The sequence below is a fragment of the Caloenas nicobarica genome, chromosome 5 (assembly GCF_036013445.1).
Source record: "Caloenas nicobarica isolate bCalNic1 chromosome 5, bCalNic1.hap1, whole genome shotgun sequence".
In the NCBI taxonomy this organism is placed as follows: Eukaryota; Metazoa; Chordata; class Aves; order Columbiformes; family Columbidae; genus Caloenas; species Caloenas nicobarica.
This window is the reverse complement of record NC_088249.1, coordinates 49657763-49672218: the sequence shown is the minus strand read 5'-3', so window position 1 is coordinate 49672218 and position 14456 is coordinate 49657763. Positions and strand designations below refer to the sequence as shown.

The following is a 14456-nucleotide window of genomic DNA, read 5'->3' as shown; positions in this document are numbered from 1 at the left end:
AGAAGTCCTGTACTGCATTAACAGAGAAGTGGGATGTATTATCTGCAGTGCCTCACAACAAAGCTTCACGTGACAGAAGCTGCTCCAGAGGCACATCAGGAAGACAGTCCACAGCTCTCAAACTTACTTCAACTTGACTAGTACTCAGGAAGTCTCTTCTGCTGAATGCTGAGGAGAACTTCAATTGGTTTCCTGACCACCAGGCTGTCCGAATGCCCAAAGAATCAGCAGTATGGGGACTTCTGCTTGTTGAAGGTGGCAAGACACCAGAAATCAGGAAAAGAACTTACTGTGAGAAAGAGCCATGCAGTTCTAGGATTAGTTCTAGGAGATAGTACCCTTAATTATTGTGATTCTTCTTCAGAGGATGCTCAAAGAGACCCAATTCTTCCAGTCTTTATCCCTCTTCAGAAGGATGGCTGAAGAGAACAAATTTGACTAAATACTAAACTGCAACAGCTGAGTGTCAGCAGTACCCAGCTCACCTGAAAAAGAGGCATTGAAACGTGGGATTGCCACAAATGGCTTACTCTGCAGAGTCACCCTAATCAGCATGAGCTACAGCCCATAAAACACTGACTCTGATTCCTAACAGTCACATGTGTGCACATCCCCCCGGAACTCTTTTAAACAGGCTTCTGTGGTTTGGCAAACAGTCAGATTAAGCAAAGGATACATGAAGCTAAGTAGAGAATGTTCTCAGTATGTAGCAGTCTCTCCAGGTCATAGATCATAAAAACCTTACATTTTCTAGGATCAAAGAAGCTACAGCCATAAAAGACCTATTAGTTCATTAAGCCCATCACCCAGCCAAAGAATGTTATCCAGAAAAGATACAACAAAGTTGAAAGAATACTCTGAGAACAAACCAAGTAAATTTTTGTTTGAAAAAAGATGTTAAGTAAAGCCGGATATGAGTACCATGTCTGAAAGTTAAAATTCAGTTTTGTTTTTAAGAAATAAACAAGTACATTTCTACAAAGCAGCTATAAGACACTAACCTACATCTAATGATGTGGCTCTGCCTTGAAACCCCTATGACAGCATCTCTTTCTCACTCCCAATTGCAAATTTCCATCTCCAAATGCAAATGCCTTACACTGCACAGTTCAGTAAGAAAATTACTTAGGAGCCCTGGTGTTGAAAAGGCATCGAGGCACAGCCTCTGAATTCTCACCACACACACCCCCCACACGCACCTTCAAAAATACAAAAAAAAAAAAAGAGAAAAAGAAAATATAGTTTGGTTCCCACCGGCCTACAATAACAACAATAATCTAGAGATCACAGGAGGTTCATCTACCCTCCATGCCAATTCACTCTGTTCACAACTGCATTTAATTGTTCCTGAGACTGCAGACTGTGTTTTCTCTAGCAATCAGAATTGTAAAAATGCTTTGAAACAACCTCAAACCCTTATCTGTTAAAACAAAACTATTTGCTCTTTTACGGTTCAAGTTAGGTCTGGCATTTCTGTGCATAGGGTCAATAATCCAGTCGCTCAAAAAATAGACACAAAAGACGTATTAACATAAGCTGTGCATTAAGACACAATTATTTATATGCCTGACAGTAATGGCTCTGTACACTGTATCAACTCACAGATACTTTAGCAGGAAAATAAAACACTTTTGGATGATTTCTGCTGTGCCCAAGGACAATTTGCGTAATGCTACCTCTGTAGCAAGAGAACAATAAGGAATGACAGTGTTCAGACTATTGCTTCATCCCAGAGTCTCCAGAACAGCAGTGTCTGTCCTTAAAGTTTCTAGCCATCACAGCATGCTTCCCTTTGCTAAGCACACAGAGTCCGTGCCTAATGCTTCCCCAATCCTTAGATTAACGAAATACAAGTAAACAGCTTCAAGATGCATTATCCTCTGCTCGCAAACCTCTCCGGCTTGGGGTACCCTATAAAATCGGCTGCTTTCCCCGCAGCCAGCCATTGCCTCCCGAGACGGGGAAACTTCCCGCAGGCTGGGTCTGTGGCACTGCCCCTGAGCAGCACGCAGTGCCTCACGGGCAGCGCGTCCCTCCGCTGAACCGCTTCGTTCTTATGGCAAGATGGAGCAACGCTAAAAGTTACACGGGACAGCGTCAAGTCCAACCTGACATCGGAGTTTAAAAACTCTCGGCAAACCTGTCGGCACGATAGCGCCCACAACTTGACCGGGACTTGCGGGCGGGTTTGTCTTCCAAGAAATTACCGCTATCCGGGCTGTGCAGAACAGCGGGGAAAAAAACCAATAACCCGTTAGGAGGGGCAGCGGGAAAGCGGGGCGGGTTACAACCGCGGGCGGCAGCGGCTCCTGCCTCCTCCCGCCGGAGGCTGCACAAAAAAAAGCGGAGAAACAGCCGCGAGAGGGGCCGCGCTTCCAGAGACGCGACACGGCGACGAGCGGCGCCGCAAGCCGAGCACCGGGGGTCCCGGCGGCCGCCCCCTCTTCCCCCACGGGTCCCCTGACGCCCTCCCCCGGCCGGACGCTGCTCAGCCCCGGCGGCGGGGACAGGCTCTCTCGCCGCGGAGCCACCGCGGGCACCACGACAACGGCGCCCCTGCCCATGAGGGAGCGGAGCGGCGGGCGGGCTGCCGCGGGGCACCCGGCTCCGTCCCACAGCCCTGCCGGCCGGGGGCCCCAAGACGCCCGCCGGACAGGGCTGGCGGGCGCCGGGCTGCAGCCACCAGTTGCGCTTCCCGCCCCAGACGGTTCCGGTACCTCAGCCAGGACGGGATGAGAAGTGTCGTCGCTGCAAAAGCCCTCTCGCAATGCAACAAGTGCCCACCGGCCCGAGAACGAGGAGGAGAAGCGGGGGCGGCTCCGCGCTCTGTCGCTGGCACGGCCGGTGCCGCCGCTCTCCGCTCCCGGTGCCGCCGCTCTCCGCTCCCGGCGCCCCAGCCGCCACTCAGCACGCGAAACGCGAAAACAAGCCCGCCCCGCGCGCGCACTCTCTTGAGCCGCTCGGGACGCCGTACGCCCGGCCGCTACCACCCCGCCACCCTCCGCAGGAACAGAGGTGGGCCGCAGCGCCGCCCCGGCCCGCCTTCTTCCGCCTCGCCGCAGTGGTAGCGCCCCGGCAGCCGTTCCGGTAAGAACCGCGTCCCGGGGCCGCGGGCCCCTCAGTGCCCGGCGGGGCGGCACCTCCCTCGCCGCCTTGGGCTGCGGTTCGCGGGCCAGCTGCGGCCCGTCTCCTCCGGGGAGGCCTGGCCCGGCGAGCGAAGCCTCAGCCTGGGGCTCCCCCGGTCCTGCAGCCGCCTCTTACGGCACGTCTTGGCCTGTTTGTGCCGGCGAGGGGCAGGGCTGAGCCGCTACTGGGCTCGGGCCGGTGTTCCCAGCCCCCGGCAGAGCCCCGGCGCCCTGGCCGCAACTGCCCCGCCTGGGGGCGGCGCGGGCCCCACCGTCGGTGTTGAGGCGCGGCCGGAACCGCGTTAATTCGGCACCTCCGCCCCGCGGCCTGTCGCTCACTGTCGCGGAGCCTGACGAGCTGCGGCTGGAGACTTGCAAAGTTCTGAGTTTCCTGTATTTGAGTGTGGTACTTAGTCCTTTTGCAGAGGTGTGACACTGTACTTTTTTAATATTACAGCTACAGCGCAAAAATGATCATCCCAGTCAGATGTTTCACATGCGGCAAAATAGTTGGAAACAAGTGGGAAGCCTATCTTGGCCTTCTGCAAGCAGAATATACGGAAGGGTGGGTATTATTTCTGTACATTCTTTGACTCAGATTTGAGATGAGATTGCACAGTGCATAAGATATATAACTACAGGATCATGGCATTATGAAGTAGTTGTAAAGAGGCTATAGGTATATTCTGAGGCTAACTATTTAACGGAGGTTAGAAATTATAATAGGTAAGAAAGTATTTGTTTTCCTACAGAATCTTTCTGGGTAGTAGTATGGAAGTTGCCCAGTCATAACCTTTACACCCAAAACGGTCTCAAATATTTAACTCTGTATGGAACAGGAAGGAAAGAAACAAGCAGTACAGTCAATTTTGACACAGATGTGGGTTTTTTTTTTTAAAGGGAAGAGAAAAGTTACAAGTGTAAGAAGTAACTAACACTGTGAACAATGTATACCACTTTTAGCTTTTCTTAAAAGCTTTTCATACTTGCTACCCAGAATTGCTAACCTTATTTGAAAGCAGTGGTTTGCTGGGGGCAAGAGGAGATTTAACTGCTCTAGGTACCTGACTGATACTCCTAACAATTGTATTTTAAGAAGTCTGCACATGCTTTACATAGCCAGAATCATGTTTTCATTGTTCAAGGAGGGTCTAGCTGTGATGGGAGTACTTCAGGAGGGTTTGAGAAAGTAACTCTTCAGAAATATTTCACTGTCATCAAGTTTTAAGTATGAAGAAAAAAAACCAAACCCACAATGTTTGCAATTCAAAGAAGTGAAAAAATGTTAGAAGTTTGAGAGACTTCCTAAAGTGATGTTGAAACTATTAAGTAGAAAGAATAGAGTATTTGCTTTGTATTCAAATGGTTACGGTTACGAATAGGTGTTTAAGTGGACTTACTTACATCTATGGACTATCAGAAGAATGTATATTAACAACACAGATTTCACTTACTAAAGTAAATCTGAAAACATTCTTGTGGTTTAGGATACTATTTTGCCAAATGTTAAACAGTGACACACAGAACAATCAGGGAAGGAAAGGTTTGGGTTTTGAGCCTCATCCAAACTTGTAGGAAGTTGTGGTTATTCTCCGTGCTTCTCACTGCTTGATGCGGAGTTTTCAGGGGAAAGATGTCCTTGACCTGCCACCAGTTATCAGTTTCATTAAAAACTAGGTAGTGAAAATCATTCAATACTTTTCCTAAATCTCATTACTTTTTGAGCGGCCTTTTTAAAGTGCATTTACATCCCAGAACCTGTCAAACATAGCTGAGTAGAATATTGCAGCTGCTAAACTAAACGTATTTGGAAAGTTTGGACAAAAAAAAGAAATCTTTCATTTATCAAGTTAAAAGCATTAAAATAGTACAAGTTGCTAATCATTTCTCACTAATACTGAAACTTATCAGAGCTATTCTGGTAGCACTTCTGACTTATTTTCTAAGTATTACAGTTTAGTATTTTTCCTGTCTTCATTATTCCTCTGCTTTTGTATGGGAGAGGAAGATGTATGTTGCTACCGATAAAGGCTCACTTGAAAACAACTGCTATGGTCACTGGTGTGATTCTGGGATGCCTGCTCAAACTAATGCAGTTACAGTATTGTAAGGTCAGAAGCAGAGTTTATAGATATCAAAGAGTTAAAAGCTTCATTGCAGTATCAGAATCACTATTAATGGTGGCTTAAGAAATGGATAGACAAAATGGAAGAAATGAACTTGTCTAAACAATTTGTGGTTAAAAAAGACCCACAGCTTTCCGTTTGTCCCTTAAAATTGCTCTTTTTCCACAATTTCTTGGAAGCTAGAGGAAAAGGGAAATAAAACTGGAGTTGTTTTAGCTGAAATGTATAGTATGATTTCTAAAGTTGTGATTAATGTTAGTATTTTGCATTTCTGACAACTGCACTTGAAAAATCAGAACTGTCCAGATATCTCTTTAAACTTACATATCAACAGACATGAAATGCTTTTGTTCTCAAGCGGTTTGGAAGATTTAGATATCATGTGGCATTATTTATAAACATTCTTTAAAAAAATACACTGTTCATATACTTCTCTTAAATAACTTTTGCGAGTGCTAGTCCTAAAATGAATAGCCCTGCTATTTAAGCCCTAGAAGAGCTGTTGTTAGGTACTTGTTACTGCTTGAAGGTAAAGAACTTTTTGCCATGGTCCAGCTTATGCAGAGGCTTTCTTTCAGTGATCTGTAGTTTAGAAAAGTAGGTATCAACTTCTTCCTAGAGTAGAATTACAGTTTTCAGGAAATTATATTTGTTTTAAGCAAATGCTGGTTGTTGCATCAGATCTAAAGACCTGAGATCAGTCATATTTCATGATAGTCAAATTAAGAAGAAGTATCAGACTGGCTTTATGGTTAATAGATTTATGCTTGGATAGTGTCACTTATTTTTTAAGAGGTCTGATAGCGATAACCATTGAAGACACATGCAGCGGATTAGGCTAGGATGGCTCATACATTCTCTACCCAACCATAAGAATCTCGAGCAGTCACTCAGAGGGAATTAAGTGGAAAGACTGTAAAATACAAATTTCTTGTTGAGCAGTCTGCACTTCATTATTTGTATATTTGTGGGGAATAGGCTGTATAACTGAATGCCTTCTTACATGGGAACTGGAAAGGATTTTAGCCTTCCTCAGAATTAGCATCCTATCCATATGTGGGGTACCTTGCACTTTGAGTTACTTTGGTTTCTTTATATCTCTCACCCATTTAACGTGGCTTAGATCACAAATTTATCTTGTGAAGTAGGCAAGTATCATCCTCAGTTTACAGAAACATTGTGTTATAACGGTGGTTGGAGATGCTGACAATAGCATGGCTAACAATGCTTAGAGATGCTATTCCTTATTCCTGTCAGGACTGTCTAGTGCTTTCATGCTGCCTTCTACCATACAACTAGCAGGAGCTGTAGCCAGCACAGGTAAGTGTGGCCTGTCCAGGATTTTAGGAGTGTTGGAAATGACTTCCCATATTTCAGAACACTGCTCCTGTTACTACATTCACACCTCTTGATTGATCAGATTTTTAACCAGATCAGCTCCTCTCTTTTCTATAAACTGTAAAAGGAAGACTGAGTTACTATAGCTAAATAATTGAGGTGAGAAGTGTACCATATTTCACGTCTCCTTCTGCCTGTGATGACTGAAATTTTATTTCCAAAACCAAAATACTTGCATGTCACTTAACCTTGCTGTTTCATAACCAAATATGCCCTCACGAGTGGGATAGTTCAGAAGAGGAAATTCATGAGTTAGTCTGTTATGGTTCTGTTCCTATGGGAGTTCTGCGGACACATCAGTGGACACATCAGTTAGACAATCTTCAACAGAAGATCACGTGCTCTTGCAGGCCAGAGAACAGCCAAACACCCTGTCAACAGCAGTAAATGGAAAAGAACTTCAACAGCACATGCTATATTTCTTAGTTTGAACTGCAAACAAGTTTTCCTCTATGACTAAGCTCGAAGTAATCAGTATGTTGCTTAGGAACACTTACAAGCGGTTCTGACTCACTTCATCCATTTTTTTTGTTTGTTTTTCTTGTTCATTAATAGGGATGCCCTTGATGCCCTTGGTTTGAAGAGATACTGCTGCCGCAGAATGCTTCTAGCCCACGTGGATCTGATTGAGAAGCTTTTGAATTATGCACCCCTGGAGAAATGAGATGAAAAAGTACCATGCTGCAAGCCATGTGGAACATATCTCTAATTCTAAACTTGAAACTGGACTTCAGGCAGTAAAGGATGAAAGCCACCTGTAGTGCAACCACTGAGAGATGTTTACCTTCTGGAGAAAACACTGCACCAAGCCACTAACCTCTTCCAAGGAAACAAAGATGAAGTCCACTTAATCAAAATTTGGAGATTAAATTAAAAGTTTGGATGCTTCTTTTAAAATCTGTGCTTGGAGTTCTTTTGTGAACTTCTAGATGCTTCTGCCAGCAAAAATAAATGTTTGTTCATGTAGAAAATTATTATTTCATAAAAATGTTGAAATAAAGGAGTTCTTGCCATGTAGCCTTGCTACACTTTCTAGATGGAGTTAAGTGTATTCTTGGATCTTGCCGTTTGTGTGTGCTGGTTACTTTGAGGTTAGTACTATTAAGTAATCAGTTTAATGTTTTGTCCTAGGCAGGGGAGGTTAGAAACATGGGACTGAAGCTCAGGGTTCCAGCAACAGGGAAGTGGGTAATTTTGTTTGGTAAGAATGGGACGTTACTCCTGAAAGCACCTGGAGCTAGCAGAGTGTGCTTTCCACTGCAGTTAAAGTCAACTCGCGGTCTTACCCCAGTTCTTATAAAACACAGGGGCTGCTGTATTTTAAAAAATAGTGTATCCGATGGTGCAGTGCCCTTCATTTAGGCAAAACATGTCTGAGTGTTCCCACGGAAAGCACTGGATGTGAGAATTTACACATGCTGTGAACAGGATCAAACCGTTGATCTTGCCAAGCACCTGCACCACTCTGTAGCGGGTACGCAGGCAAGATTTCCACTCGTTAGTCATTTCATTGACTTCACATTGTGCTGTGTGTTTGGCATGGTACTGCCTGGCCAAATGGAGTGCTCTGGGTTCTCCTGGTGGAGCAAAACACGGAGATCAGCTCTACATGCAGAGCCTGTGGAGACAGGCACTGACCCTGCCACAAGCTTTCACCTTCCCATCACACTATTGGCTCGAAAGCCTGACCACATTTCACGCTGCTCTCTGACATGCAGAAAATGCATCATTCCAGGTGGTGTGTGCACAGGGAGGTGCACCCACCTCGCCTGAAAATGAAGGAGACCAATTCCGAGATCTGTGCATGCTCAGGATTCTGTTCAAATGCAGCATTAGCCCATAGGGAAACATAGGACAAATCATCGTTACGGCGGCCTTGTAGAAAGTGGGCTGGAACAGATGATAATCCCTTAGTTTGCAGTCTATTATTCCTTGGTACAGTTAAACTTTTGACACTCGCTTATCAGTTGCTGAGTAAGAAGTATCTCTGTGGATTCTTTTCCATAATTGAAGAACTACAAAGAAATTGGTTTGAACAAAACCTGGGTTTCCAGAGATAATAATTCTTTAATGTGCTTGCTGGGTCAAACTTGTATTCACAAACCTTAAAACTAGATTGTCTCACCGTTAAGTTGCAGGACAGCTTGCCTTTGGCTATCACTCTGCCAATTTTTACACTTGAACTTGCTTTTCAGTTTAGTACAAGGCAATGGTAGATGTTTTCCACGTTCAGCAGTTCTTCACTGAAGACATTTTAAAACCATATGCTTTATCCTAATGCAAGGAGAATTAAGCAATTAATTCTAGAACTTGTTTCATAGTTGGTTGGATAGCTTATGTTCTGCATGCCTTCTGTATTAGCCAGCTAAATGCACTTTAAAAAAAACCCCACATCTCTTTCAGGCTATTTTTTAGAAGGGACACGATGAAAAATAAGGTGACCTTTCCAAACTGAACTCCTGTAGGACAATTTTCCATGTTACAGTGGAGCGTTACATGGAGCTACGTGCCAGCTTGTTCACAGAAGGATCAAAATGCCAGGCCCAGTGCTCGTTCCATGAGCTGTACTGAGAAAGCGCAGCAGCCCAGGCTGGTACGTCTGGCAGAGGCAGTCATGCATTATGCCATGTGGAAAGCTGTCCTGTGTCGATGCCAAAGAACTGGATGAGATGAGCTGACAGGACTTTGTTTCTATCTGCAAAATAAATTTTCTAATCTAGTTTTCTGCTTTAGAATAACATGTTTCTTTTCAAAGCTGGTGCCAAGTTAACTGATACAGAAATCTATGGCTCTTTAATACTTACAATGAAGATGCAATTTGTGAAAAAACAGCAGGCGTCATTCAAAATTTTAAAGGAAAAAGAAAAACCACCTTGGTGGCCTCATTACTGTTTCTCAGACAGAAAACGGTGCAGTGGAAGCAAATGACAGTCTGGCATCGCACCATCAGGCAGATGTTACACAAGAAGCAGCAAAAAAACCCAAGTAGCAAGATTAAGTCATGGGAGGCATTAATATTAGCTCATGCAGCACATGACAACCTGCCCGCATCGCAGCTCTTCCTTGGGAGTTTGCAAACATGGCATCGACCAGAAATGCTATTCTGTAATGTGGCAAAGCAAATGGTTTATCATGTTCATAGGAAAGGTTGTCTATATGGTTGGAGTGGATAATCTTAAGGGTCTCTTCCAACCAAAATGATTCTATGATTCTCAAGAGTTTTGTCCTCAGGAGGGTTAGGAGCAAAACCAGAGCTTAAATCTTGTTCCATAAAAAGTCAATGAATTTTTCAATGGATTTCTAGAAACACCAGCTTTTGCCCCCACTCTTTGTTAACTACTTTAAGTAATTCCCTTTTCACTGTCATTTCTCCTGTTCTTGCTTCTACAGCTGTTAATAAGTGTATTGAATCTGCTTTCTAACCTGCCAGATCTCTTTGAGAAAAGCCATTAAATAGGCTCACAAGAACCATACTTTTTAAACTAAATGTAAAAGACACATGCATATACACACACACACACAAAGAGCCTTGGTTTTCCCTGACTCTTAATAAAAAGGAACCCTTATCAAAATCAACAGATAGTCAGAAGTAGCAAAAAAAGAAAAATTGTACTGAATATGTGGTGCTTAACTATATGCAGAAATCTGTCAACTGGAAGACAGTGAAGAAAAAAAAATCCCACCGCTCCTCTGCAGTTGTTTGTTCACTTTATATGTAAAGCATTTTGGAAATTTTTCAAGTCTGTTTTGAAAGAATCATACTAACCTGGTATTGGAAAAGGAAGCAAGCACTATCAGAAGTGTAACAGAATAACCCCTGTCATCCAGGCTGTTCCTTGGGTCCAGGGTGGCCTCAGGAAAGACTTTCACACATCACTACCATATAAAAATAATGAAGCAGTGCCTGAGAAGCACATGATGGGAGCTGAGGTCGTGAAAGTCCAGAGGAATCTGCTTGTGGAGTCCAGCATCCTGCTTCCACATGGGGCATAAGCACCAAGGTATGTGTGTACTTGGAAAGCTTTACATTCCTTGAAATGACAGTTTTAAACAACAACAACAAAAAACCTCTTGATCACAATTCTGAGTCCATCTGCAGGAAGGAAGTGAAGGGCTCTCATGCCTATCCATAATGAGCCTCAAGCCCTATTTTTCAAAAGGACTTTTGCTCTAAAAACCCAGCTCTTGTGAGGGTCTCACCCCAGGGTGATTTACTGAGAGATGTGCGCTGGGTTTTTGTTTTTCCCGTGACCTTTCCCCGAAAGCAGTTTGGAATTGCATGCTGAATTCTGTCTTCATGTATATGCTTCTTGTCTATATGAAGAAAAATGAAAACTCTGAAAACCTTGGTTACAACCAGAGCACAAAGCCCACAGCTGTATATTTACATAGAGTTGCCTAACTAGTCCTGTGGCTACAAAACCATTTGTAATAAACTCTGAGGATCCAAAATATGAGCTACATCTTTCCCTGCAAATAGCTCTACAGGAAAAAAAAACAATTCCCCAACACCCTCAAAAAAAACCAAATCAAACCCACACACAAAATAAAAATAAACACCAAAACCAAATAGCCTAAATAGCCTATTTGCCTCCAAAATAATTTAATACCAAATAGTTTCAAACTTCAGTAGTCATCCTAGTAAGAAAATAGCACTTCTACATAATCCCACCTCTGAGAAGATGCATGTACATCTATTTCGGCCTAATTAGCCAGCAAGGTCTTCTTACTCTTGGAACTTCTTGGTTGAGACATCTCAAAAATGATGTTGTTTTCACCTGGCTCTGAGTGCCTGGATGATGAACACAGCTTTGATTTCTTCTTCAGCTCATTTACACCATGATTTACATTGTGGCTTTGTTTTCAGATCCAATTTTTATTAGCGCGTGGCTAAGACTTGGGCTTTGCCGTGCTGCATAATTTGATGTGTCGCCCATTGAAGTCTGTGGGAGTCTTTTCATTAACTTCAATGTGACTTAAAATGGCCTGGTAGTTTGTGGTGCCTTACAACACTCAGGTGTCCAGGATTAATTCATTTTGTTAAGTTCTGCTAAGAGAAGCTGTTTCAGGTGCCCAAGCCTTCGATATTGAAAGAGCTTTCAGACCTTACTGCAGATTTCAGCCACGCGCACATCCAGCACATAAGCCCATTGAAAAAAAAAAAAAAGGCAGCTTCTATTTTTGGCTTCAGCAATTCCAGACACCTAGGGGGAGCTGCAAGACAGCAGGATTCACTTTGGGCTAGTGCTTGCAAACAGCACAATATTTACATGGAAGTAGGTCTCATTTAACCCCTCATCTCTTTCTCCTTGACGCTCCCTTACAGAAATATATAGGGGATGTACAGCCAAGACATGCAGAGAGCATTAGATTTCATACCCCCAATCTTATTTCTCCTCCATAAATGCACATCTTCCAGACTTTGTCAGTCACCCATTTTGGTGATGTATACCTTGTCTTGTGCTTGTAGGTCTCACATAGCTGGGGTGAAGCCATGGAGCTCCCAAGCACTGCATGAGCTGCCCCACAATTTCCTTCCTGATGCATCTTCTCCTTTATCAAACATTGTGTCTTGTAACAGCCAAGCTAGAAAATTCATGAAGGAAAGTCCTTCATTTATCCCTCTCAAATATGAAGCAAGTGTTTTAATAATCAAGTTTGTTATTTCCTGATTTCAGGAGCTGAAAAAATGGTGATCAAACAAAGGCATGGAGCAGCAGACTAAAAGCTAAAAGCCCATATACTTTGGAGACTGCAAGAAACCAGCAGTTAACAGCAAACTTCAAAGCAAGTGACAAAGGCTGTGGCCCATGCCCCACCCCACAGACTGCATTTGGAGTTAGGAAGAATGAATGCTGAATACCTGCTCTTTGGGAATCAGACATTCTTATTTTAAAAGTGGGTCTACTTGGAGCACTCCAAGAAATTAACTGCTTTTGAAACCATATGAAATAAATCAGTGCCAGTAGTAAGACAGCTGTGCTCAGCACCCACCTTTAGGTGCTGACCTTTCTTGAGCTGCTGCTTTCCACTTTTTCTAGTGGTTCAGCACAGCAGTATCCACAAGCTTTGAATTACTTCAGAGATTAACATAAATGTCACTGTCCTTAGCAACAGCCCTCCAGAGACCTGATCCAAGTGCATGAAGCTCAATAGGAATCTTTCCTCCAATGCCATTGTACTTTGTGTCCACCCCGTTCCACCCTCTCTTTGGTTTCTCCATGCTGGTCACATCAGCAACAGAGACTCCCTTTGCCCATCTCCGTGTAAAATCACAGCTCATGTCTTTCAAAGGCAGAAAAATGCTTCACCTTAAGGTGTATATTTAGGGACAGGACATGACAAGAACAAATAAGCTCATTACACAAGCCTTGGGCAAACCACCAGTGCAGTGCCTCAATTTCCCTGCCTGTAGCTCTGAGAAGGCACTCATCCCACTCTTCAGAAACCATAAGAGATGTGCGACAAGGAGAAACCTAATCTCACCCAGCCCCTAGTGTCTTCTTGCCCCCTTCTTATCAAGGACCCCTATCATATACTGCTTTGAAATCCTAATGGAATATCTTTAAATAGATGTTAAAAGTGCTTTTTGATTGTGAGCAGAGCCCTGTGTAGGAACTGCTGATACAAAGCTGCTGCCCTGAGCTTGCGCAGCAATTCAAATATTGGCAGCATCACTGTCCCCAGCAATCTGGAAGGTATGAGAACACAGCTAAAGCCCAATTATCTCCAGCTATTTACTCTAAGCTGCCTTAAAGTGCTTCCCCCCTCACCTTTTTTTTTTTTTCTTTTTAACTAAGACTTCCCTATAGTAGCTTGTGTGAAATTGTGCTCCTTCCAGAGAGTGCTAAACAAGGGAAGGGAGAAAACATCCACTTAATGGAACAATGGGGTGAATGATAATCAGTGTCAACTACTCGTGGTTAAAGGCTGCACTGATGAAATAGGGTGTTGCTTCTACCAGCATGGATCAGTCACTACTCACCAGCTGACAGGCTCTGCCCAGTGCTTGAGCAGTACTGTAACAGTTTACAATACAGCCAAGCCCTCAAACCTCCTGTTTCCAAAGAAAGTGGAAATGCAGAACTTTTATAATTCAGTTTATAAATTTATATGCAGCAATGGAATAGCTAAAGCTTGGGCTGGAGGAATAACAAGAGGTTTTGTTGAAGTCCCCTCTGAAAATTTAAAAACAAAAACAAGCAGATGAATGCTGCTCTCAGCTGTAGGCCTTTCCTTGTAATGAGATATGCAGCTGAAGCAATTACTAACTATAGACTTTTAAAGGAGCAATAGCAGTTTGACTAGGAGGTCTTCCTCCAGAAAGGAGCTAGTAAATGAAAGCATTAAGTTAATAAGGGCTTGAGTGCTTCAGATCATTACAGAGATGGCCTACAGCTCCACACTTCACCAACTTGATTTTGTTAAATTGTTATTATTGTCAAAACAGCTTGAAGAAAACACCCTTTGGATCCACTAAGCATTAAATGCAGCCTAGACAAATAGCTGCTTTTCTCCATTAAGCAACATTTTTAAAAGGCAAAAAACTAATAATTATACTGATCAATAAATATTTCTAATAAATAAAGAGAAACAAATGCCATTGGCATCAGCAGCTTTCATGTCAGCTACCTGGGCTGCTGCTGAACCAAATGGAAATTGTGTGCTGCAATAGCTGGGAGCAGCAACATGGAGAAACTCCCTCTGAGCTAGAGCAGGAGACATCTCGAGACATAGCTCTTGATAGGTGAAGAGCAGCTGGTGCCATCCACTCCACAGCCCCAGGCTGAGCACAGTTAAACCCCTT

General features: G+C 43.6%; 2 protein-coding genes across 4 annotated transcripts in view; one reads left to right on the top strand and one right to left on the bottom strand.

The window, feature by feature from the left end:
• TSPAN4 (tetraspanin 4) overlaps nt 1-2804 on the bottom strand; it is a 465016-nt gene extending 462212 nt beyond the window's left edge. For all 3 annotated transcript variants that reach the window (XM_065635457.1, XM_065635456.1, XM_065635458.1), the window contains exon 1: nt 2718-2804. The gene's annotated coding sequence lies outside the window, so the exon portion shown is untranslated. The remainder of the gene's footprint in view (nt 1-2717) is intronic.
• POLR2L (RNA polymerase II, I and III subunit L) lies at nt 2768-7666 on the top strand. Its single transcript, XM_065635459.1, has 3 exons — nt 2768-3087; nt 3583-3690; nt 7205-7666. Exons 1-3 carry the CDS (start codon nt 2768-2770, stop codon nt 7311-7313), a joined length of 537 nt encoding a protein of 178 aa, XP_065491531.1. The 3' UTR covers nt 7314-7666.
• Nucleotides 7667-14456: the final 6790 nt, after the last annotated feature.

Bases quoted from the DNA above. Each gene is read 5' to 3' on its own strand.
- POLR2L (XM_065635459.1), top strand. From the start codon at position 2,768: ATGCAACAAGTGCCCACCGGCCCGAGAACGAGGAGGAGAAGCGGGGGC. The intron at 3,088-3,582 runs GTAAGAACCGCG...TTAATATTACAG, and splicing joins GCGCCCCGGCAGCCGTTCCG to CTACAGCGCAAAAATGATCA. The intron at 3,691-7,204 runs GTGGGTATTATT...GTTCATTAATAG, and splicing joins CAAGCAGAATATACGGAAGG to GGATGCCCTTGATGCCCTTG.